Below are 23,437 nucleotides of genomic sequence, written 5' to 3' on the forward strand. Positions count from 1 at the left end.
TGGTGAGATCGCTCTGCTATGGAGAGGGGAGACTGCCTTTTTATCGCTGGTGAGATCGCTCTGCTATGGAGAGGGGAGACTGCCTTTTTATCGCTGGTGAGATCGCTCTGCTATGGAGAGGGGAGAATGCCTTTTTATCGCTGGTGAGATCGCTCTGCTATGGAGAAGGAGAATGTTGCTCAGGTTTTCTGCATTTTGGATGTGGACTTGGACTGTGGACTTTTTTCAGTCTTATGTTTTCTGTATTATGTGTTATATGCAATAATACACATATGTTACGTAATATGTTTATGTATTCTGTGCCTTTGGCCTGATCTTTCTCATTTTTCTATGTGTGGGGGAAGAGGGATTGGGGGTTGATGGTAGTGCTGCCTTTCTCTCCTTTCTTGGTTTCATGGCTACCTGGAGAAGAACATCAGAGTTGTATACTTTGATAATAAATGAGCCTTTGAACATTTCTGTTGCGTATTTCCCTGAGTATATCCATTCCTATTTTCTGCTCCCAAAGTCTTGACTTGTAGGACCATAATCCCCCCCTCTTCCCCAATTAAAATGCTTTATCATAATGGTTGCTATCCCTCTCCACTACTACTACTACGTTGACTCAGGCCGAGGGGACCGGTGTCAGGCACGATGACGGACTCTCCACTTCTCCCTCTCCCTCATCAGTGTGTTCTATTCATCTACATTAGCCGCGTCGCAGTCTTCTAGGAGCGTGTTGAGCATAGTCTTGGGCGGGCGCCCAGGGTTCATCCTCCCGTGCTTGGGCTCCCATATGGTGACTAGGCTGGCAGGTAGCTCGGGGTGGCGTAGACAATGCCCTGCTAGTTACAGTTTTCTCGCCTTGATTTTAGTGGAAAGCATCGGCAGGTTGTTATAGAGCTCGACGTTCATCATGTGCTGTTGCCAACTCGCATCAAGAACCATCCGGAGCATTTGTGTATAGCAACCACCTAGAGACTTTCGCATTGTCTATTATGACAGGCAATCCCTCTCCAAGGCTATAGTAAAAGTTAAGGAGTTGTGGTCATTGTCTCCAAAATGTTCATTTTGATCTGACACCTTACCGGGTTCCTTGCCTGGTACCGGACAGAATGTGGCCTTTCCTCTGGTTGGTGTGTCTACACATTGTGTCAAGAATCCTGGACACACCTAACAAATTCTGCCTCATCTAAACCTTTTGTACTAAGGAGCTGCCAATTTATATTAGGAAAGTTGAAGTCCCTCATGACAATAATCAATAACCTATTATTTTTGCACCTTTCCAAAATTTGTGCTGCTCCCCCAATCTGCTCCTCAACGTCCTTGTTTCTATTATGGGATCTATAGAATAGCTCCAATAAAGTGTTCCTGTCTCTAACTTCCACCAACACTGACTCAGTATATAATCCCTCCACGTCCTATTTTCTGCAGCTATGGTACTATCCCTGATTAGCAATGCTTCTCCTCCAGATCTCCCCCACGTTCCCTTTTGAAACATCTAAATCTCTTCATTTTTTAAAAGAATAATGTAGCTCTCAAGCTGGAGACTTTTCAGAAAAACTTTTTTTTGCTAAAGAATGTTTTGAAGAACTGGATCAGAGAGAAAAACATGACTGCAAAAGAAAGACACAGAAATTGTGTGCATATTGTGAAAGCCACAGATACACTGGGAAGAGGGAAAGAGGTCATCCGAAGGTTCTGAGGTTCCAGCCCTGAGAGGAGATACCACATGCCAATGCATTTGCACAATGATACTCTGGCAGGTAGGCTGGTTGTGCTAACCAATCCTGTCCCACTGCTCCCCCTCTGTGATCTCTGCTGCCCTTTGACTCTTTGACCATGTACTCATCTATCACTGACTACCTTGTACTTCTACCTCCCCTCCTTTTCTCAGTTCTAACCAGAAACATTGACCATACTCTTTTCCTCAGCTGCTGCCTGGCCTGCTGAGTTCCTCCAGCATTTTGTGTGTGTTACATTGATTTCTTTTCTCTTGCTTGTCACACAAAATTTGCTCTGAATAGAGAATAAAGCAAGATAATTGAGCTGTGTCAATTAAGAGAGCTATTGATGGGGTGACCAAAAAATATCTCCCTGAACAGAAGAGTCAAAAACAGCTGAGTGGTGCCGTGGGTGCAAAGCATTAAAGAAACTGGTAAGATGGGAAGGCGAGAAGTTTCAGCAGAGGGTGTTGGATTCACTACCGAGAGAAGTGGGATCACACACTGACCGCACGGGCTGGGCGAGGACAGGGCCCTGCCTTGTGAGGCCTATGTGCTCCGGTGGTTAGGGAGGAGCCCAATGGGCTCGCCAGGTTTTGAACGGACTCAGAGCGTGAGGCCCCGGCGAGACACCCAAATCCAGCGGCCGGCCAGCCGGCCGACCGGCCGACCGACCGACCACCCGCCGGCGCAAGCACCGTCCGCGGTGACGGACACGCGCACGTAGCGGCGCAGCTCCCGCACGAGCGGCGCGCGGCCCCGCGCTGTCTCCGCCGGGAAGATGGTGGCTAAGCTCCGAGCGCGGAAGCTGGCGCGAAGGTACCGGGCGGCGGCTGCGGCCGCCCTGGCCATCTTGGCCGTGCAGGCGCTTGCCGTGTGGAGTTTCAGCGGCCTGGAAGCCGAGGACAAGGTGAGGGCCGGTGGCTGGCGGAGCGGGAGGGGGCGGTGAGGGAGGAAGGGCTGGGGGGTAATAGGAACAGAACCGGGGAGAGGGATGGCAGGGCAGGCTGGGAATGATTGAGGAGAGGAAGAATGAGGGGTAGGGGTGACAGAGAAAAGGATTCGAGAGTTTTGCCTAGGGCAGAACGCAGGGGAGGAGGGGATTGAGGTTAGCGTTGAAGAACAGTTCGGGGTTGATTGTGTGAAGGGGTGAGGGAGTGTCGGGAGGTGAGTGGTCTAAGGCTCCAGACTTTGAGGTGAGGGGATCCAGGATTTGGGGTGATGGAGGTCATGGCACATGTGGGTTGGGAGTCGCTGGGTGAGGTGGAGAAGTATGTTGTGCAGAGCTGTGGAGGCTAATGGGCTCAGATGTGTGAGAGCAGGGGTTAAAAGGGTGGGAGTTTGAGGGGCTAGGTGGTACAGAGATAGGGCTATGGTTACAGGTGGGGAGGGTGAAATGGTTGGGATTAAGACAAGTGGTGTAAGGCAGGGAAGTGAGGGGAGGAGGGCTTTTGGGGGCTCCTAGGATGGGAGTTTGTGCTGGGAATGAGTGGTTGGGGTGTGTCCAGATGGTGGAGCAGAAATGTCAGATGCAGAACAATTGATGGGGTGGAATTAGGTTGGCAAGGAGGGTTTTGGAGTTCCATGGAGGAGGGATTGGGGTAAAATGGCCAAAGAAGACTGGGTTGAAAGAGATCGGAGAGGATTGGTTGTGGGTGTAAGGGTAGAGCAGGGTGGGTGGATAGAACGGGTGGAGGAAGATAAGGCAACGATGAGCAATGGCAGGAGGAGCAGGGTAACCATAAGATGTAGGAGTAGAAGTAGGCGATTTAGCCATAAGACATAGAAGCAGAACTAGGCCATTCAGCCCATCGAGTCTGCTCCGCCATTCCATCATGGCTGATCCCTCCCTACCTCATACATCTGCCTTCTTGCCATAACCTTTGATGCCCTGACCAATCAGGAAGCCATCAATTTTTGCTTTAAATATACCCATGGTCTTTGCCTCTATAGATTCACTACACGCTGGCTAAGCAAATTCATCCTTAACTTTATTCTAAAGGGTCGCCATTCAATTCTGAGGCTGTGCCCTGTAGCTCTGGACACCCCCACCGTAGGAAACATTCTCTCCACATCCACCTTATCTGGTCTTTTCAACATTCGGTAGGTTTCAGTGAGATCCCCTGCATTCTTCTAAATTCCAGTGAGTACTGGCCCAAAACTGCCAAATGCTCCTCATATATTAACCCTTTCATTCCTGGAATCATTCTTGTGAACCTCCTCTGGGCTCTCTTCAATGACAACACATCCTTTCCGAGATATGGGGCCCAAAATGGTTGATAATACTCTTAAGTGCGGCCTGATTAGTGTCTTATTATCAGCATTATCTCCTTGTTTTCATATTCTAATCCCCTTGAAATGAATACCAACATTGCATTTGCCGCCTTCACCACAGACTCAACCTGTAAATTAACTTTCTGGGAGTCTTGCACGAGGATTCCTAAGTCCCTTTGCACCTTTGATGTTTGAATTTTCTCCCCATTTAGATAATAGTCTGCACTTTCATTCCTTTTACCAGAATGCATTTTCATACATTTACCAATACTATATTCCATCTGCCACTTTTTTGCCCATTCTTCCAATTTGTCTAAGTCCTGCTGCAATCACATTTCTTCCTCAGCACTACCTACCCCTCCACCTATCTTCGTATCATCCGCAAACTTTGCCACGACGCCATCAATTCCATTATCCAAATCATTGACAAACAATGTGAAAAGTAGCTGTCCAAATACTGACCCCGAGGAACACCACTAGTCACTGGCAGCCAACCAGAGAAGGCCTCCTTTATTCTCACTCGCTGCCTCCTGCTTGTCAGCTCAGCCATTTCTCTGTCCATCCCAGTATCCTTCCTGTAATGCCATGGGATTTCATCTTGTTAAGCAGCCTCATGTGTGGCATCTTATCAAATGCCTTCTGAAAAACAAAGTAAATGACATCCACTGTCTCTCCTTTGTCCACCCTGCTTGTACGTCCTTGAAGAACTCTTAACAGATTTGTCAGGCAAGGTTTACCTTTACAGAAACCATGCTGACTAATGATAATGACTTTTTATCATTAGTCTCCAAGTACCCCAAAAGCTCATCCTTAATAATGGACTCCAACACTTCAACTGAGGTTGACTAACTAGCCTGTAATTTCCTTTCTTTTGCCTTCTTCCCTTCTTAAAGAGTGGGGTGACATTTGCAATTTCCAATCCTCTGGAGCCATGCCAGAATCAAGTAATTCTTGAAAGATCGTAACCAATGCATCTGCTATCTCTTCAGCAACCTCTTTCAGAACTCTGGGATGTAGTCCATCTGGTCCAGGTGACTTGTCCACCTTAAGACTTTCAATTTGCCTTTGTAATAGCAATGGAATGACTCCCGCTCCTTGACACTCATGGACTTCTGGCACACTGTCTTCCATAGTGAAGACTGATGTAAAGTACTTATTAAGTCCATCCACTATTTCTTTGTCCCCATTACTACCTCACCAGCATCATTTTCCAGTGGTTCAGTATCAACTCTTAACTCCCTCTTACTCTTTATATAACTGAAAAAACTATTATTATCCTGCGTGTTAAATCGTGTTTAACGAATCTTGTACAGTTTTTTGAGGAGGTTACAAAGAAAGATGAGGGAAACACTGTGGATGTTGTCTACATGGACTTTAGTAAGGCCTTTGATGAGGTCCCACATGGGAGGTTAGTTCAGAAGATTCAGACACTAGGTATCCATGGAGAGGTTGTAAACTGGATTCGAAATTGGCTGTGTGGGAGAAGACAGGGTGGTAATGGATAATTGCTTCTCATACTGGAGGCCTGTGACTAGTGGTGTGCCTCTGGGATCTGTGCTGGGACCATTGTTGTTTGTTGTCTATATCAGTGATCCAGATGAAAATGTGGAAAATTGGGTCAGCAAGTTTGCTGATGACACTAAGATTGGAGGCGTCGTGGACGGTGAGGAAGGTTTTCAAAGCTTGAAGAGGGATCTGGACCAGCTGGGAAAATGGGCTAGAAAATGGCAGATGGAATTTAATGCAGACAAGTGTGAGTTGTTGCATTTTGGAAGGACAAATCAAGGTAGGACATACATAGTAAATGGTAGGGCACTGAGGAGTGTGGAGGAACAAAGGGATCTAGGAGTTCAGATACATAATTCCCTGAAAGTGGCGTCACAGGTGGACAGGGTGGTAAAGAAGGCTTTTAGCATCCTGGCATTCATAAACCAAAGTATTGAGTATAGGAGTTGTGATGTTATGGTGAGGTTGTATAAGACATTGGTGAGGCCAGATTTGGAATATTGTGTGCATTTCTGGTTACCTAACTATAGGAAGGATATCAGTAAGATTGAAAGTGTGCAGAGAAGATTCACTAGGATGTTGCCGGGTCTTCAGGAGTTGAGTTACAGGGAAAGATTGAACAGGTTAGGACTTTATTCCTTGGAGCGTAGAAGAATGAGGGGAGATTTTATACAGGTTTACAAAATAATGAGGGGTATAGGCAGAGTAAATGCGAGTAGGCTCTTTCTACTTAGATTAGGAGAGATAAGCATGAGAGGACATGGCTTTTGGGTGAAAGGGGAAAGATTTAGGGGGAACATTAGGAGGAACTTCACTCAGAGTTGTGGGAGTGTGGAATGAGTTGCTATCTGACGTGGTAAATGCAGGCTCACTCAAGTTTTAAGAACAAATTGGATAGATACATGGATGGGAGAGGTCTGGAGAGTTATGGACTGGGTGCTGGTCAATGGGACTAGTGGAATAAAGTTTCAGTGCAGACTAGAAGGGCTGAATGGCCTGTTTTCTATTCTGTAGTGTTCTATGGTTTATATTTTTGGCTGGTTTCCCTCATATTTCATCTTTTCCCTTATGGCTTTTTTAGTTGCCTTTTGTTGGATTTTTGTTGGCTCTTTGAGTTTGCTTTGCCATTCCATCATGGCTGATTTATTTCTTTCAACCCCATTCTCCTGCCTTCCCCCTGTAACCTTTGACACCCTTGCAAGAGCCTGTCAACCTCGTCTTTAAATATACCCAATGATTTGGCCTCCACAGCCATATGTGACAATGAATTTAACAGATTCATCACACTCTGGAGAAAGAAATTCCTTCCCATCTTTGTGGTGATGGGAGGTCCTTGTGTTCTGAGGCTGAGTCCTCTGATCCTAGACTTTCATGCTATAGGAAACACCCTCTCCACACCCAGTCTATCTAAGCCTTTCAGTATGATCCCCACTCATTCTTCTAAATATAGGCCCAGAGCCATCAAACACTCTGAATATGTTAACCCTTACATTCCCAAGATCATTCCCGTGAACCTCCCTTAGACTTGCTGTATTCCATCTGCCACTTCTTAGCCCATTCTCCTGTCTAACTTCTGGGGATTCCTTGCTTCCTCAACATTACCTGCCCCTCAGTAGGAGAGTTCAAGGGTGAATTGGAGGGGCTGAGGGTGGGTGGAGAAGAGGAAATGTTGGGGTTGAGAAGCTGGGGATGAGGGCATCAGGCAGAAGAGTTGGGAGTATGGAGGGAGAACTGGGTGAAGGCAGAGTTAGAAATAGAACATAGAAAACCTACAACACAATTTGGAGCAAGAAGGCTGCGGGTGAATGGCTAGGATTTTAGGAGCGAAGGCAATTTTACTACTCGGGGTAAAGAGAGGCAAGACTGCACAGGCACGTGACGTCAGCCAGTAGAGCGGGAAAGTTTAAAAAGAAGACTGCCATATCCAGCGGGCAGCGGAGTGAGAGGTAGCAGAGTGATAGGGCTTTGGCTCAACGGGCTTAGGTGGTAACAAAGCGAGGTAAGTTGACCTGTGTTAATTGCGGAAAGGAAGTATGTGTGTGAGGCTGGTTTTCTGGCTTGGTGTCAGATGTGGGAAGTCCTGGATTCTCCCAGCCTCCTGGACGGCCATATCTGCACCTGGTGTGTTGAGCTGCAACTCCTGAGGGACAGCGTTAGGGAACTGGAGATGCAGCTCGATGACCTTCGTCTGGTCAGGGAGAGCGAGGGGTTGATAGAAAGGAGTTAAGGCTGATTTATACTTGTGCGTCAAATGCACCCTGTAAGTACGGCGTAGCCGCAAACCCTACGCCGTAGCCTAACGCTCACCTCTCCCAAAATGTAATGACGCATTGCGGCGTTGCAGACCTCAACAACTGTGATTGGTCCGCTTGGTAGCATCGCATTTCCTCCTACACTGCAATAGCTTCCCATTGAGCGACTGAAGGGCAGGGAAGGAACTCTGGCTGCAATGCTTTCCATAAAGCTTTACAGACCTCTGAAATTATGGAGGACCCTGTGCTTGATGCTGCTTTGTAGCTAGCTGCTACAGCTTGTTGACTTCCACCTGAAGCTAAAACTCGAATGGTGATTGCCAGTCTCTGAGTATACTGTGCGTACATTGATGCGAAATAAATGGTTGGAGACGATGAACCAAATCGTCAAATCTACCTGCCGACATTCGAAAATATTTGAAATGCATTTCCTTGTCCATGTCTCTCAGTGGCCGGACAAACACAGAAAATTCACCCTCCTTCATTTTCAGTCGCCATGGTTTGAAATTTGAGTTTCTTCGTGTTGAGTTTGAAAATGAAGAAACTCAACACAGTGGCGTAGAAACCCCACCGCCAACTAGCATTTTGGCGGTGAATTGCAGAGCAACGCAGGCACACCAACGCACAAGTATAAATCTCATAACGGCATAAGCTAGTACACACAAGTATAAATCAGCCTGTATAGGCAGCTGGTCACACTGGGGCCACGGGAGACAGACAAGTGGTTAACAGTCAGGTGAGGGAAGGGGAAGAATCAGGTACTAGAGAGTACCCCTGCAGCTGTACCCCTTGACCATAAGTACTCCTGTTTGAGTACTGTTGGTGGGGAGGGAGGGGGACAGCCTACCTGGGATCCGGTCTTGTGGCTCAGAAGGGTAAGGAAAGGAAGAGAAAGGCAGTAGTAATAGGGGACTCTATAGTTAGGGGTCAGACAGGCAATTCTATTGATGCAGGAAAGAAACTCAGTTGGTAGCTTGCCTCCCAGGTGCCAGGGTCCGGGATGTTTCTGATTGCATCCACGATATCCTGCAGTGGGAGGGAGAACAGCCAGAGGTCGTGGTACATATCGGTACCAACGACATAGGTAGGAAAAGGGAAGAGGTCCTGAAAACAGACTACAGGGAGTTAGGAAGGAAGTTGAGAAGCACAATCGCAATTGTAGTAATCTCGGATCGTGACAGTGAGTATTGGAATAGAATGAGGTGGAAGATAAATGTGTGGCTGAGGGATTGGAGCAGGGGGCAGGGATTCAGATTTCTGGATCATTGGGACCTCTTTTAGGGCAGGTGTGACCTGTACAAAACGGATGGTTTGCACTTGAATCCCAGGGGGACCAATATCCTGGCGGGGAGGTTTGCTAAGGCTACTGGGGAGAGTTTAAACTAGAATTGTTGGGGGGTGAGAACCGAACTGAAGAGACTGGGGAAGAGGTTGGCTCACAAATAGAGAAAACTTGGAGACAATGTGTGAGGGAGAATAGGCAGGTGATAGAGAAGGGATGCGCTCAGACCGACGGTAAGAGATATGTCTATTTTAATGCAAGGAGTATTGTGAAGAAAGCGGATGAGCTTAGAGCGTGGATCAGTACTTAGAGCTATGATGCGGTGGCCATTACAGAGACTTGGATGGCTCAGGGACAGCTGTCCTGCTGTCCTGACGAAGGGTCTTGGCCTGAAACGTTGACTGCACCTCTTCCTAGAGATGCTGCCTGGCCTGCTGCGTTCACCAGCAACTTTGATGTGTGTGGCTCAGGGACAGGAATTGTTACTTCAAGTGCCGGGTTTTAGATGTTTTGAAAGGACAGGGAGGGAGGCAAAAGAGGTGGGGGCATGGCACTGTTGATCAGAGATAGTGTCACAGCTGCAGAAAAGGTGGATGTCATGGAGGGATTGTCTACGGAGTCTCTGTGAGTGGAGGTTAGGAACAGGAAGGGGTCAATAACTTTACTGGGTGTTTTTTATAGGCTGTCCAGTAGTAACAGGGATATTGAGGAGCAGATAGGGAAACAGATTCTGGAATAGTGTAATAATAACAGAGTTGTTGTGATGGGAGATTTTAATTTCCCAAATATTGAATGGCATCTCCCTAGAGCAAGGGGTTTAGATGGGGTGGAATTTGTTAGGTGTGTTCAGGAAGGTTTCTTGATACAATATGTAGATAAGCCTATAAGAGGAGAGACTGTACTTGATTTGGTATTGGGAAGTGAACCTGGTCAGGTGTCAGATCTCTCAGTGGGAGAGCATTTTTGAGATAGTGATCATAATTCTATCTCCTTTACAATAGCATTGGAGAGAGATGGGAACAGACAAGTTAGAAAAGCGTTTAATTGGAGTAAGGAGAATTATGAGGCTATCAGGCAGGAAATTGGAAGGCTAAATTGGGAACAGATGTTCTCAGGGAAAAATATGGAAGAAACGTGGCAAATGTTCAGGGGATATTTGTGTGGAGTTCTGCATAGGTACATTCCAATGAGACAGGGAAGTTATGGTAGGGTACAGGAACTGTGGTGTACAAAGGCTGTAATAAATCTCATCAAGAAGAAAAGAAAAGTTTACAATAGGTTCAGAGAGCTAGGTAATGTTAGAGATCTAGAAGATTATAAGGCTAACAGGAAGGAGCTTAGAAAGGAAATGAGGAGAGCCAGAAGGGACCATGAGAAGGCCTTGGCGGACAGGATTAAGGAAAACCCCAAGGCATTCTACAAGTATGTGAAGAGCAAGAGGATAAGATGTGAAAGAATAGGACATATCAAGTGTGACAGTGGGAAAGTGTGTATGGAACCAGAGGAAATAGACTATTCAGTATTCACTATGGAAAAGGATCTTGGTGATTGTAGTGCTGACTTGCAGCAGACTGAAAAGCTTGAGCATGTAGATATTAAGAAAGAGGATGTGCTGGAGCTTTTGGAAAGCATCAAGTTGGATAAGTCGCCGGGACCGGATGAGATGTACCCCAGTTACTGTGGGAGGCAAGGGAGGAGATTGCTGAGCCTCTGGCCAGGAGCTTTGCATCATCAATTGGGATGGGAGAGGTTCCGGAGGATTGGAGGGTTGTTGATGTTGTTCCTTTATTCAAGAAAGGGAGTAGAGGTAGCCCAGAAAATTATAGACCAGTGAGTTTTACTTCAGTGGTTGGTAAGTTGATGGAGAAGATCCTGAGAGGCAGGATTTATGAACATTTGGAGAGGTATAATATGATTAGGAATGGTCAGCATGGCGTTGTCAAGGGCAGGTTGTGCCTTACGAGCCTGATTGAATTTTTTGAGGATGTGACTAAACACATTGATGAAGAAAGAGTAGTAGATGTCGTGTATATGGATTTCAGCAAGGCATTTGATAAGGTACTCCATGCAAGGCTTATTGAGAAAGTAAGAGGCATGAGATCCAAGGGGACATTGCTTTGTGGATCCAGAACTGGCTTGCCCACAGAAGGCAAAGAGTGGTTGTAGATGGGTCATATTCTGCATGGAGGTCAGTGACCAGTGGTGTGCCTCAGGGATCTGTTCTGGGACCCCTTCTCTTCGTGATTTTTATAAATGACCTGGAGTCGCCTGATGCTGGTGGCCGGAGGTGGGGACGTTGTAAGCGGTGTGCGAGGAAGCGGAAGCGAGGCAAGCGGGCAGGAGTCCGTGCCAGGCAAATATCAAACCCTAGCTGGCCGGCTCTCCCGTCCATTCTGCTCTCCAATGTCTGCTCCCTGGACAATAAATTGGACTACATCCGACTCCAATGAAATTCTCGGCGGGAGTACAAAGCCTGCTGTGCGTATGTTTTCATGGAAACGTGGCTCTCCGACGGAATCCCAGACGCCACCACTCAGCTGGATGGGCTTGTCCTGTTTCGAGCAGACAGAGATGCAGCTCTTTCCGGTAAGACTCGCGGTGGTGGCTTGTGTGTTTACATCAATACGGAATGGTGCAAGAACTCTGTGCTGGTTTCCAGACACTGCTCATCGCTAGTGGAGTTTGTGACTGTTAGATGCAGATCATTTTATTTACCATGGGAATTCACCGCTGTCCTTATAGTCGGTGTCTACATTCCCCCCAGCGCTAATGCTAAGGAGGCCCTCTGAGAACTGTATGGGGCTATTAGCAAACTGCAGAACGCACACCCTGAAGGACTGTTTATTGTCGTCGGAGATTATAACCACGCAAACTTTAAGTCGGTGCTCCCCAGGTTCCATCGGAACGTGGACTTTATAATGAGAGGGTTGAATGTGTTGGATCTTGTTTACACAAACATCCCCGACGCGTACCGGGCAGTGCCCCGCCCCCACCTCGGCTACTCAGACCACATCTCTGTTATGCTAATCCCAGCATACTGACCGCTCGTCAGACGCTCCAGACTAGTTCAGAAGCAGGTGAAAACCTGGCCAGCAGGAGCCATCTCTGCTCTTCAAGACTGCTTTGAGCACACTGACTAGCACATGTTCAGGGAGGCTGCAACTGATGGCGACTCCAGCAACTTAGAGGAGTACACGGCATCAGTGACTAGCTACATCAGCAAGTGCATTGATGACGTCACTGTGTCCAAGACCATCACTACACGCGCTAACCAGAAGCCATGGATGACCGTGGAGGTGCGTGCGCTGCTGAGGACCCGAGACTCCGCCTTCAGAGCAGGCAACAAGGCAGCCCTAACAACAGCGAGGGCCAGACTGTCCCGGGCCATCAAAGAGGCAAAGCGTGCGCACGCCCAGCGAATCCACAGCCACTTCCAGGACAGCGGCGACACGCAGTGCATGTGGAAGGGCATTCAGGACATCACCAACTACAAGACAACATCACTTGTCTGTGCTGGTGATGCCTCCCTACCAGACGCGTTGAACAACTTCTACGCTCGTTTTGAGGCAGAAAATGAAGGAAGACCACCCTTCCTCCAGATGACCAGGTGCTGTGTCTGACCATGGCCGATGTGAGGAGAACCCTGTGCAGGGTCAACCCACGGAAGGCTGTTGGACCAGACAATATTCCTGGCAGAGTGCTTAGAGGATGTGCAGACCAGCTAGCAGATATTCTCACTGACATGTTCAACATCTCCCTGAGCAGCGCCGTCGTTCCTACGTGCTTCAAGGCCGCCACCATTGTCCCCGTGCCAAAGAAGTCTTCAGTGTCCTGCCTCAATGACTACCGTTCCGTTGCACTGACATCCATCATCATGAAGTGTTTCGAGAGGCTCGTCATGAGGCACATCAAGACCCTGCTGTCCCCCTCACTGGACCCCCTGCGGTTCACGTACTGTCCCAACCGTTCAACAGACGATGCCATTGCCATCATCCTCCACCTGGCCCTAACCCACCTGGACAAAAAAGACATGTACCTTCGAATGCTGTTCATAGACTTCAGTTCAGCATTTAACACAATCATTCCTCAGAAACTGATTGGAAAGCTGAGCCTACTGGGCCTGAACACCTCCCTCTGCAAATGGATCCTAGACTCCCTGACTGGGAGTCTTTAGTCAGTCCAGATCGGAAGCAGCATCTCCAACACCATCACACTGAGCATGGGGGCCGCCCAGGGCTGTGTGCTCAGTCCACTGCTGTTCACTCTGCTGACCCACGACTGTGCTGCAACACACAGCTCGAACCACATCATCAAGTTGGCCGATGACACGGCCGTGGTGGGTCTCATCAGCAAGAATGATGAGTCAGCATACAGAGAGGAGGTGCAGAGGCTAACGGACTGGTGCAGAGCCAACAACCTGTCTCTGAATGTGAACAAAACAAAAGAGATGGTTGTTGACTTCAGGAGGACACGGAGCGACCACTCTCTGCTGAACATCGACGACGACTCCTTAGAGATTGTTAAGAGCACCAAGTTTCTTGATGTTCACCTGGTGGAGAATCTCACCTGGTCCCTCAACTCCAGCTCCATAGCAAAGAAAGCCCAGCAGCGTTTCTACTTATTCTGCGAAGGCTGAGAAAAGTCCATCTCCCACCCCCCATCCTCACCACATTCTACAGAGGTTGTATTGAGAGCATCCTGAGCAGCTGCATCACTGCCTGGTTCGGAAATTGCACCATCTCGGATCGCAAGACCCTGTGGGTCTCTCTTCCTGCCCTTACAGACATTTACACCACACGCTGCATCCGCAAAGCAAACAGCATTATGAAGGACCCCTCGCACCCCTCATACAAACTCTTCTCCTTCCTGCCATCTGGCAAAAGGCACCGAAGCATTCGGGCTCTCACGACCAGACTATGTAACAGTTTCTTCCCCCAAGGCATCAGACTCCTCAATACCTAGAGCCTGGACTGGCACCAACTTACTGCCCTCTACTGTGCCTATTGTCTTGTTTATTATTTATTGTAATGCCTGCACTGTTTTGTGCACTTTATGCAGTCCTGGGTAGGTCTGTAGTCTAGTGTAGTTTTTGTGTTGTTTCATGTAGCACCATGGTCCTGAAAAACCTTGTCTCGTTTTTACTGTGTACTGTACCAGCAGTTATGGTCGAAATGACAATAGAAGTGACTTGACTTGACTCGGAGGGATGGGTTAGTAAGTTGGCTCATGACACAAAGGTTGGAGGTGTTGTGGATAGTGTGGAGGGCTGTCAGAGGTTACAGCAGGACATTGATAGGATGCAAAACTGGGCTGAGAAGTGGCAGATGGAGTTCAACCCAGATAAGTGTGAAGTGGTTCATTTTGGTAGGTCAAATATGATGGCTGAAAATAGTATTAATGGTAAGACTCTTGGCAGTGTGGAGGATCAGCGGTATCCTGGGGTCCGAGTCCATAGGACACTCAAAGCAACTGCGCAGGTTGACTCTGTGGTTACGAAGGCATACGGTGTATTAGCCTTCATCAATCGTGGAATTGAATTTAGGAGCCAAGAGGTAATGTAGCTATATAGGACCCTGGTCAGACCCCACTTGGAGTACTGTGCTCAGTTCTGGTCACCTCACAGGAAGGATGTGGAAGCCATAGAAAGGCTTGCAGAGGAGATTTACAAGGATGTTGCCTGGATTGGGGAGCATGCCTTATGAAAACAGGTTGAGTGAACTCAGCCTTTTCTCCTTGGAGCGACAGAGGATGAGAGGTGACCTGATAGAGGTATATAAGATGATGAGAGGCATTGATCGTGTGGATAGTCAGAGGCTTTTTTCCAGGGCTGAAATGGTTGCCACAAGAGGACACAGGTTTAAGGTGCTGGGGAGTAGGTACAGATGAGATATCAGGGGTAAGTTTTTACTCAGAGAGTGCTGAGTGCATGGAATGGGCTGCCGGCAACGGTGGTGGAGGTGGATACGATAGGGTCTTTTAAGAGACTTTTGGATAGGTACATGGAGCTTAGAAAAATAGAGGGCTATAGGTAAGTCTAGTAATTTCTAAGGTAAGGATATGTTCAGCACAGCTTTGTGGGCCAAAGGGCCTATATTGTGCTGTAGGTTTTCTATGCAATATAGGCCCTTCAACCCACAATGCTGTGCTGAACATGTACTTACTTTAGAAATTACCTACGGTTACCCATAGCCCTCTATTTTTCTATGTTCCATGTACCTATCCAGGAGTCTATTAAGAGACCCTATTGTATCCGCCACCACCACTGTTGCCGGCAGCCCATTCCACGCACCCACCACTGTCTGCGTTTTAAAAAAAAAAAAAAAAAAAATTTGCCCCTGACATCTCCTCTGTATCTTCTTCCAAGCACCTTAAAACTGTGCCCTCTCGTGTTAGCCATTTCAGCCTTGGGGGAAAAAGTCTCTGACTATCCACACAATCAATGCCTCTCATCATCTTGTATACCTCTATCAGGTCACCTCTCATTCTCCGTTGCTTCAAGGAGAAAAGGCCAAGCTCACTCAACCTATTCTCATAAGGCATGCTCCCCAGTTCAGGCAACATCCTTGTAAATCTCTTATGCACTCTTTCTATAGTTTCCACATCCTTCCTGTAGTGAGGTGACCAGAACTGAGCACAGTACTCCAAGTGGGGTCTGACCAGGGTCCTATGTAGCTGTAACATTACCTCTCGGCTCTTGAACTCAATCCCATGCTTGATGAATGCCAATACACCAGCAGCTTTGAGTGTCCTTTGGACTCGGACCCCAAAATCCCTCTGATCCTCCATAGTGCCAAGAGTCTTACCATTAATACTATATTCTGCCATCATATTGACCTACCAAAATGAACCACCTCACACTTATCTGGGTTGAACTCCATCTGCCACTTCTCAGGCCAGTTTAGCATCCTATCAATGTCCTGCTGTAACCTCTGACAGCCCTCCACACTATCCACAACTCCCCCACCTCAATATACATGCAGCTACTTCCCCCCCCCCCCACCACTTCTGTGCACCTAACTACCCCAGGCTACTGTGGGAGGCGAGGGAGGGAATTGCTGAACCTCTGGCAATGATCTTTGCATCACCAGTGGGAATGGGAGAAGTTCCAGAGGATTGGAGGGTTGCCTGGGATGCCTGGGATAGCTGGGGCACTGTGTTGGGGGGGCAGTAGCTACTTGTTTGTTGAGGTGGGGAGTTGGAAGTGGAGAGTGTTGCTTGGGAGGATTGGATGGGTAGAGAATGGAAGGATGGGGTAGAGTCAGGCATGGAGGAGAATTGAAGAAGGTCAGTGAAGAGTCTCAGGATGAGGGAAGTTCTGAAAGTGAGTCTGGAGCAGCCTAGTGCTTGCGAAGTTCTTGGAGGTTTGAGGAAGTGGAGTGTGGGCGACGAATAGTGCCTAGTGGTGAGACAATGTTGAGAGGTCATTGGGGCAGCCTTAGAGGGTTGAGAGGGGTCGGAGAGAAGTTGGATGGGGCAGGGTAAGAGTGCTATGAGGAGTGTTTTTGAGAGTGTTGGTCCAATTGATTGTGAGAGTTGGAGGAATGCAGAGCACTTGGGAAAGCCCACAGGATCACAAGGAGAATGTGAAAAGTTAGAGCGATTGGAAATGGGAGTGGGGGGGATGGATGGGTTTGGGGGTAGAATATGGCAGGGTGTGGTGGGGCAAGAGAACAGTTGGGGAAAAGCGGCTGGATGGGATGGGGAGACAGAGACTGCAGGAAGAAAATAGAGGGAGAAATAAACTGGTGAGAGAGGGAGGGTGGGAAAGCCAAACTGAAGTAGGAGATAACAAATTTGGTTTATTAGATATATATGTCTGTATGGAGTGTGGTAAATAGGGTTAGTGAACTACAGATGGCAAATAGCCTGTGGGAATATTATTTCGCAATAACAGAAACTTGGCTGATAAAAGGGGAAGGACTGGGTATCACACAAAGTGCTGGAGGAACCTAGCAGGACTGGGCATAGCACATTCCTTAATATTGCTTAATATGAAACATTCAGGAAGGAAAGAAAGGAAGCGTGGCAGTATTGGTTAAAGAGAATATTGCCGAGATGAAGAGAAGGTGGTGTAGAGGCAGCAAAAATGTAATCTTTTTGATTCGATCTAAGAAGCAGTAGAGCGATCATTTTGGGGTATATTCTAATGGTCACAACAAATAGGACAAATATAGATGAGCACATATTCAAGATTCAAAAAACTTTATTGTTATTTTAACCGTACATCAGCTCTGCGGGGCAGAATGCGACAGTGTTTCTTAGGAGCAGTGCAATCATAACATAACAAACACAACACTAAGTAATAAACATAACAATAAATAGTAAAACACAACAGCCACATGTCAGTTAAAATCAGTTATGAGCGTCCAGTGCAAGTTAAAAGTGTCCAAAGCAGAGTCAGGTGGAGCGGCTATTTAGCAGTCTGACTGCCTGTGGGAGGAAGCTGTTTAGTAGCCTTGTGGTTTTAGTTTTGATCCTCCTGTAACGTGTGCCTGATGGCAGAAGAACAAACAGTTCATGGAGAGGGTGTGAGGGGTCTTTAATGATGTACCATGTCTTCTGGAGGCATCGACTCTGAAAGAGGTCTTGGACAGAAGGTAGGGAGACCCCAATAACCTTCTCTGCTCCCCTAACCACCCTCTGCAAGGCTTTTTTGTCAACAGCACTGCAGCTGAAGTACCAGGTTGTGATGCAAAAGGTCAGCACACTCTCAACCACTCCTCTGTAGAATGTAGTTAAGATGTTAGTGGGGAGTGATGCTTGTTTAAGCTTCCTCAGAAAGTGCAATCTCTGCTGGGCCCGTTTCACAATCCCAGTGGTGTTCCTGGACCAGGTGAGATGGTCTGAGATCTGCACCCCAAGGAACTTGATGTTTTAGAAACATAGAAACATAGAAAATAGGTGCAGGAGTAGGCCATTCGACCCTTCGAGCCTGCACCGCCATTTATTATGATCATGGCTGATCATCCAACTCAGAACCCCGCCCCAGCCTTCCCTCCATACCCCCTGACCCCCGTAGCCACAAGGGCCATATCTAACTCCCTCTTAAATATAGCCAATGAACTGGCCTCAACTGTATCCTGTGGCAGAGAATTCCACAGATTCACCACTCTCTGTGTGAAGAAGTTTTTCCTAATCTCGGTCCTAAAAGGCTTCCCCTCTATCCTCAAACTGTGGCCCCTCGTCCTGGACTTCCCCAACATCGGGAACAATCTTCCTGCATCTAGCCTGTCCAATCCCTTTAGGATCTTATACGTTTCAATCAGATCCCCCCTCAATCTTCTAAATTCCAACGAGTACAAGCCCAGTTCATCCAGTCTTTCTTCATATGAAAGTCCTGCCATCCCAGGAATCAATCTGGTGAACCTTCTTTGTATGTCTTTCCTCAGATTAGGGGACCAAAACAGCACACAATACTCCAGGTGTGGTTTCACCAAGGCCTTGTACAGCTGCAGTAGTATCTCCCTGCTCCTGTACTCGAATCCTCTCGCTATAAATGCCAGCATACCATTCACCTTTTTCACCGCCTGCTGTACCTGCATGCCCACTTTCAATGACTGGTGTATAATGACACCCAGGTCTCGTTGCACCTCCCCTTTTCCTAATCGGCCACCATTCAGATAATAATCTGTTTTCCTATTTTTGCCACCAAAGTGGATAACTTCACATTTATCCACATTAAATTGCATCTGCCATGAATTTGCCCACTCACCCAACCTATCCAAGTCACCCTGCATCCTCTTAGCATCCTCCTCACAGCTAACACTGCCACCCAGCTTCGTGTCATCCGCAAACTTGAGATGCTGCATTTAATTCCCTCATCCAAGTCATTAATATATATTGTAAACAACTGGGGTCCCAGCACTGAGCCTTGCGGTACCCCACTAGTCACTGCCTGCCATTCTGAAAAGGTCTCGTTTATTCCCACTCTTTGCTTCCTGTCTGCTAACCAATTGTCCACCCACACCAATACCTTACCCCCAATACCGTGTGCTTTAAGTTTGCATACTAATCTCCTGTGTGGGACCTTGTCAAAAGCCTTTTGAAAATCTAAATATACCACATCCACTGGTTCTCCCCTATTCACTCTACTAGTTACATCCTCAAAAAATTCTATGAGATTCGTCAGACATGATTTTCCTTTCACAAATCCATGCTGACTTTGTCCGATCATTTCACCGCTTTCCAAATGTGCTGTTATCACATCCTTGATAACTGACTCCAGCAGTTTCCCCACCACCGACGTTAGGCTAACCGGTCTATAATTCCCTGGTTTCTCTCTCCCTCCTTTTTTAAAAAGTGGAGTTACATTAGCCACCCTCCAATCCTCAGGAACTAGTCCAGAATCTAACGAGTTTTGAAAAATTATCACTAATGCATCCACTATTTCTTGGGCTACTTCCTTAAGCACTCTAGGATGCAGATCATCTGGCCCTGGGGATTTATCTGCCTTCAATCCCTTCAATTTACCTAACACCACTTCCCTACTAACATGTATTTCGCTCAGTTCCTCCATCTCACTGGACCCTCTCTCCACTGTGGAGCCGCTGATGCTGAGGGGTGTGTGCTCAGGCTGAGACCGTCTGAAATCGACGATCATCTCCTTGGTTTTGGTGACATTAAGCATCAAGTTGTCATCCCTGCACCAGCTCTCTAGGTATTTGACCTCCTCCCTGTACATTGTTTCATCATTTTTTCTGATGAGCCCCACCACTGTGGTATCATCTGCAAGTTTAATGATCAGGTTCTCCTTGAATCTGGCTGCACAGTCATGTGTTAGCAGTGTAAACAGCAATGGGCTAAGCACACAGCCTTGTGGGGATCCAGTGCTCAGTGTGATGGAGTCAGAGATGTTCTTGTCAACACGTACTGACTGTGGTCTCTCTGTCAAGAAATCCAGAATCCAGCGACACATGGCAGTGCTAAGGCCAAGCAGCGACAGTTTCTCCACTAGTCTCTGCGGGATGATGGTATTGAACGCTGAACTGAAATCAATGTACAGGATTCTGACAGAAGTGTCTTTGTTGTCCAAGTGAGAGAGAACTGTGTGCAGTGTGGTGGATATTGCATCCTCCGTAGAGCGATTTGGACGATAAGCAAACTGTAGAGGATCCAGCGATGAGGGGAGGCTGGCTGTGATATGAGGCTTGACAAGCCGTTCAAAACGGCTTGTATGGTAATTGCAGAGAAATGCAAAAATAATAGGGCAATTATAATGGAGAATTCTAATTAAATTGGCAAATTACAGTGTTTAAAGCAGAGTGGGCAAAGGACTTCTCAAATGTGTCCAGTGTAATTTTCTGAAGCATTATATTTCTGGAGATATTGCTAGGTCTGGTTCTGGAGAATGAGGTGGGTCAAGTAGTAGTGTATTCTGTCTGGAGGTTGGTGAACAGGATGTTCTGCAGGGATCTGTTCTGGAACCCCTGCTCTTTGTGATTTTATTTTTGAATGACTTGGATGAGAAAGTTCAAGGGTTGGTTAGTAGGTTTGCATATAACACAAAAGTTTCTGGAGTTGGGGTTAGTGTAGAGGGTTGTTGTAGGTTGCAGCAGGACATTGACATGATGCAGACCTGGGCTGAGAAGTGGCAGATGCAGTTCAGCGTGGAAAAGTGTGAAGAGATTTGTTTTGGAAGGTTGAATTTGAAGGCAGTATACTGGGTTAATGATAGGATTCTTGGCAGTGTAGGACAAAAGCAGTGTCCACGTATGTAGATCCCTCGAAGTTGCTACATAAGTTCATGGGGCTGTTAAGAAGGCATATGATGTGCTGACCTTCATAACCGGGGGATTGGGTCCAAGAGCCGTGAGGTAGTGTTACAGTTCTATAAATCCTTGCTTAGACCACACTTGGAATATTGTGTTCAGTTCTGCTCACCTCATTATAGGAAGAACCTGGAAGCTTTATCAGGGATGCAGAGGAGGTTTAACTGGATGCTACCTGGACTAGGGGCCATGTGTCCTGAAGATAGGATGAATGAGCTAGGGCTTCTCTTTGGAGGATGACAACTGACTTGATAGATGTCAAGATAGAATGACATAGGAGCAGAATTAGGTCACTCAGCCCTCAAGTCTGCTCTGCCATTCCATCATGGCTGACTTGTTATCCCTGTCATTCTACTGCCTTCTCCTTGTAACCTTTGGCACCCTGACTAATTAAGAACCTATCAATCGCCACTTGAAATATACCCAATGACGTGGCCTCCAAAGCTATCTGTGGCAATGAATTCCACAGATTCATCACCCTTTGGCGAAAGAAATTTCTCCTCATCCCTGTCTAATTCTATTCTGAGGCTATGCCTCCTGGTAATGGACTCCCCCACTATAGGAAACGTGCTTGCCACATCCACTCTATCTAGGCCTTTCAACAGTCGATAGATTTCAGTGAGATCCCCCTTCATTCCTCTAAACTCCAGTGAGTACAGGTGCAGAGCATTCAACCCTCCTCATATGTTAACCTTTTCATCTCTGGGATCATTCTCGTGAACCTCCTCCAGAACCACTCCAATGCCAAAACATCTTTTCGTTGACAAGAGGCACAAAATGGCTCAGAATATAAAGAAAACCTACAGCTCAATACAGGCCCTTCGGCCCACAAAGCTGTGCAGAACATGTCCTTACCTTAGAAATTACCCAGGGTTACCCATAGCCCTCTATTTTTGTAAACTCCATGTACCTGTCCAGGAGTCTCTTAAAAGACCCTATCGTATCTGCCTCCACCACCTTTGCGAGCAGCCCATTCCACTCACTCACCACTCTCTCCGTAAAAAAAAACTTACCCCTGACATCTCCTCTGTACCTACTTGCAAGCACCCTAAAACTGTGCCCTCTCGTGCTAGCCATTTCAGCCCTGGGAAAAACCACTGACTATCCACACGATCAATACCTCTCGTCATTTTATACACCTCTAATAGGTCACCTCTCATCCTCCGTCATTCCAAAGAGAAAGGCCAAGTTCACTCAACCTGTTCTTGTAAGGCATGCTCCCCAATCCAGGCAACATCCTTGTAAATCTCCTCTGCACCCTTTCTATGGTTTCCGCATCCTTCCTGTAGTGAGGCGACCAGAACTGAGCAAAGTACTACTCCAAGTGGGGTGTGACCAGGGTCCTATGTAGCTGCAACATGACCTCCTGGCTCCTAAATTCAATTCCACGATTGATGAAAGCCAATGTACCATATGCTTTTTTAATCACGGAGTCAACCTGTGCAGCAGCTTTGAGTGTCCTATGGTCACAAATCCCAAGATCCCTCTGATCCTCCACACTGCCAAGAGTCTTACCATTAATACTATATTCTGCCATCATATTTGACCTACCAAAATGAACCACCTCACACTTATCTGGGTTGAACTCCATCTGCCACTTCTCAGCCCAGTTTTGCATCCTATCAGTGTCCCGCTGTAACCTCTGACAGCCCTCCACATTATCCACAACACCCCCAACCTTTGTGTTATCAGCAAATTTACTAACCCATCCCTCCACTTCCTCATTCAGGTCATTTATAAAAATTATGAAGAGAAGGGGTCCCGGAACATATCCCTGAGGCACACCACTGGTCACCGACCTCCATGCAGAATATGACCCGTCTACAACCACTCTTTGCCTTCTGTGAGCAAGCCAATTCTGGATCCAGAAAACAAGGTCCCCTTGGATGCCATGCCTCCTTACCTTCTCAATAAGCCTTGCATGGGGTACCTTGTCAAATGCCTTGCTGAAATCCATATACACTACATTTACTGCTCTACCTTCATCAATGTGTTTAGTCACTTTCTCAAAAAATTCAATCAGGTTCGTAAGGCATGACCTGCCTTTGACAAAGCCATGCTGACTATTCCTAATCATGTTATGCCTCTCCAAATGTTCATAAATCCTGCCTCTCAGGATCTTCTCCATCAACTTACGAACCACTGAAATAAGACTCACTGGTCTGAAATTTCCTGGGCTATCTCTATTCCCTTTCTTGAATAAGGGAACAACATCTGCAACCCTCCAATCCTCGGGAACCTCTCCCGTCCCCATTGATGATGCAAATATCATCGCCAGAGGCTCAGCAATCTCCTCCCTCACCTCCCACAGTAGCCTGGGGTACATCTCATCCGGTCCCAGTGACTTATCCAACTTGATGCTTTCCAAAAGCTCCTGCGCATCCTCTTTCTTAATATTTACATGCTCAAGCTTTTCAGTCCGCTGTAAGTCATCCCCACAATCGCCAAGATCCTTTTCCATAGTGAATACTGAAGCAAGGTACTCATTAAGTACCTCCACTACCTCCTCTGGTTCCATACACACTTTTCCACTGTCACACTTGATTGGCGCTATTCTCTCACATCTTATCCCCTTGCTCTTCACATACTTGTAGAATGCCTTGGGGTTTTTCTTAATCCTGCTCGCCAAGGCCTTCTCATGGGCCCTTCTGG

The 23,437-nt window shown here is 47.2% G+C and overlaps 1 protein-coding gene across 2 annotated transcripts in view; it reads left to right on the plus strand.

The window, feature by feature from the left end:
• Nucleotides 1-2,441: 2,441 nt before the first annotated feature.
• The window catches only part of xylt2 (xylosyltransferase II), a 312,882-nt gene continuing 291,886 nt past the window's right edge, over nucleotides 2,442-23,437 (plus strand). Inside the window, exon 1 of one of the 2 annotated variants that reach the window (XM_072242003.1) lies at nucleotides 2,442-2,613. In XM_072242003.1, the coding sequence (XP_072098104.1) occupies nucleotides 2,485-2,613 (129 nt within the window). In that variant the 5' untranslated portion in view covers nucleotides 2,442-2,484. The remainder of the gene's footprint in view (nucleotides 2,614-23,437) is intronic. The other variant, XM_072242005.1, reaches the window with a different exon arrangement.

Source organism: Mobula birostris, chromosome 24 (genome assembly GCF_030028105.1).
Source record: "Mobula birostris isolate sMobBir1 chromosome 24, sMobBir1.hap1, whole genome shotgun sequence".
In the NCBI taxonomy this organism is placed as follows: domain Eukaryota; kingdom Metazoa; phylum Chordata; class Chondrichthyes; order Myliobatiformes; family Myliobatidae; genus Mobula; species Mobula birostris.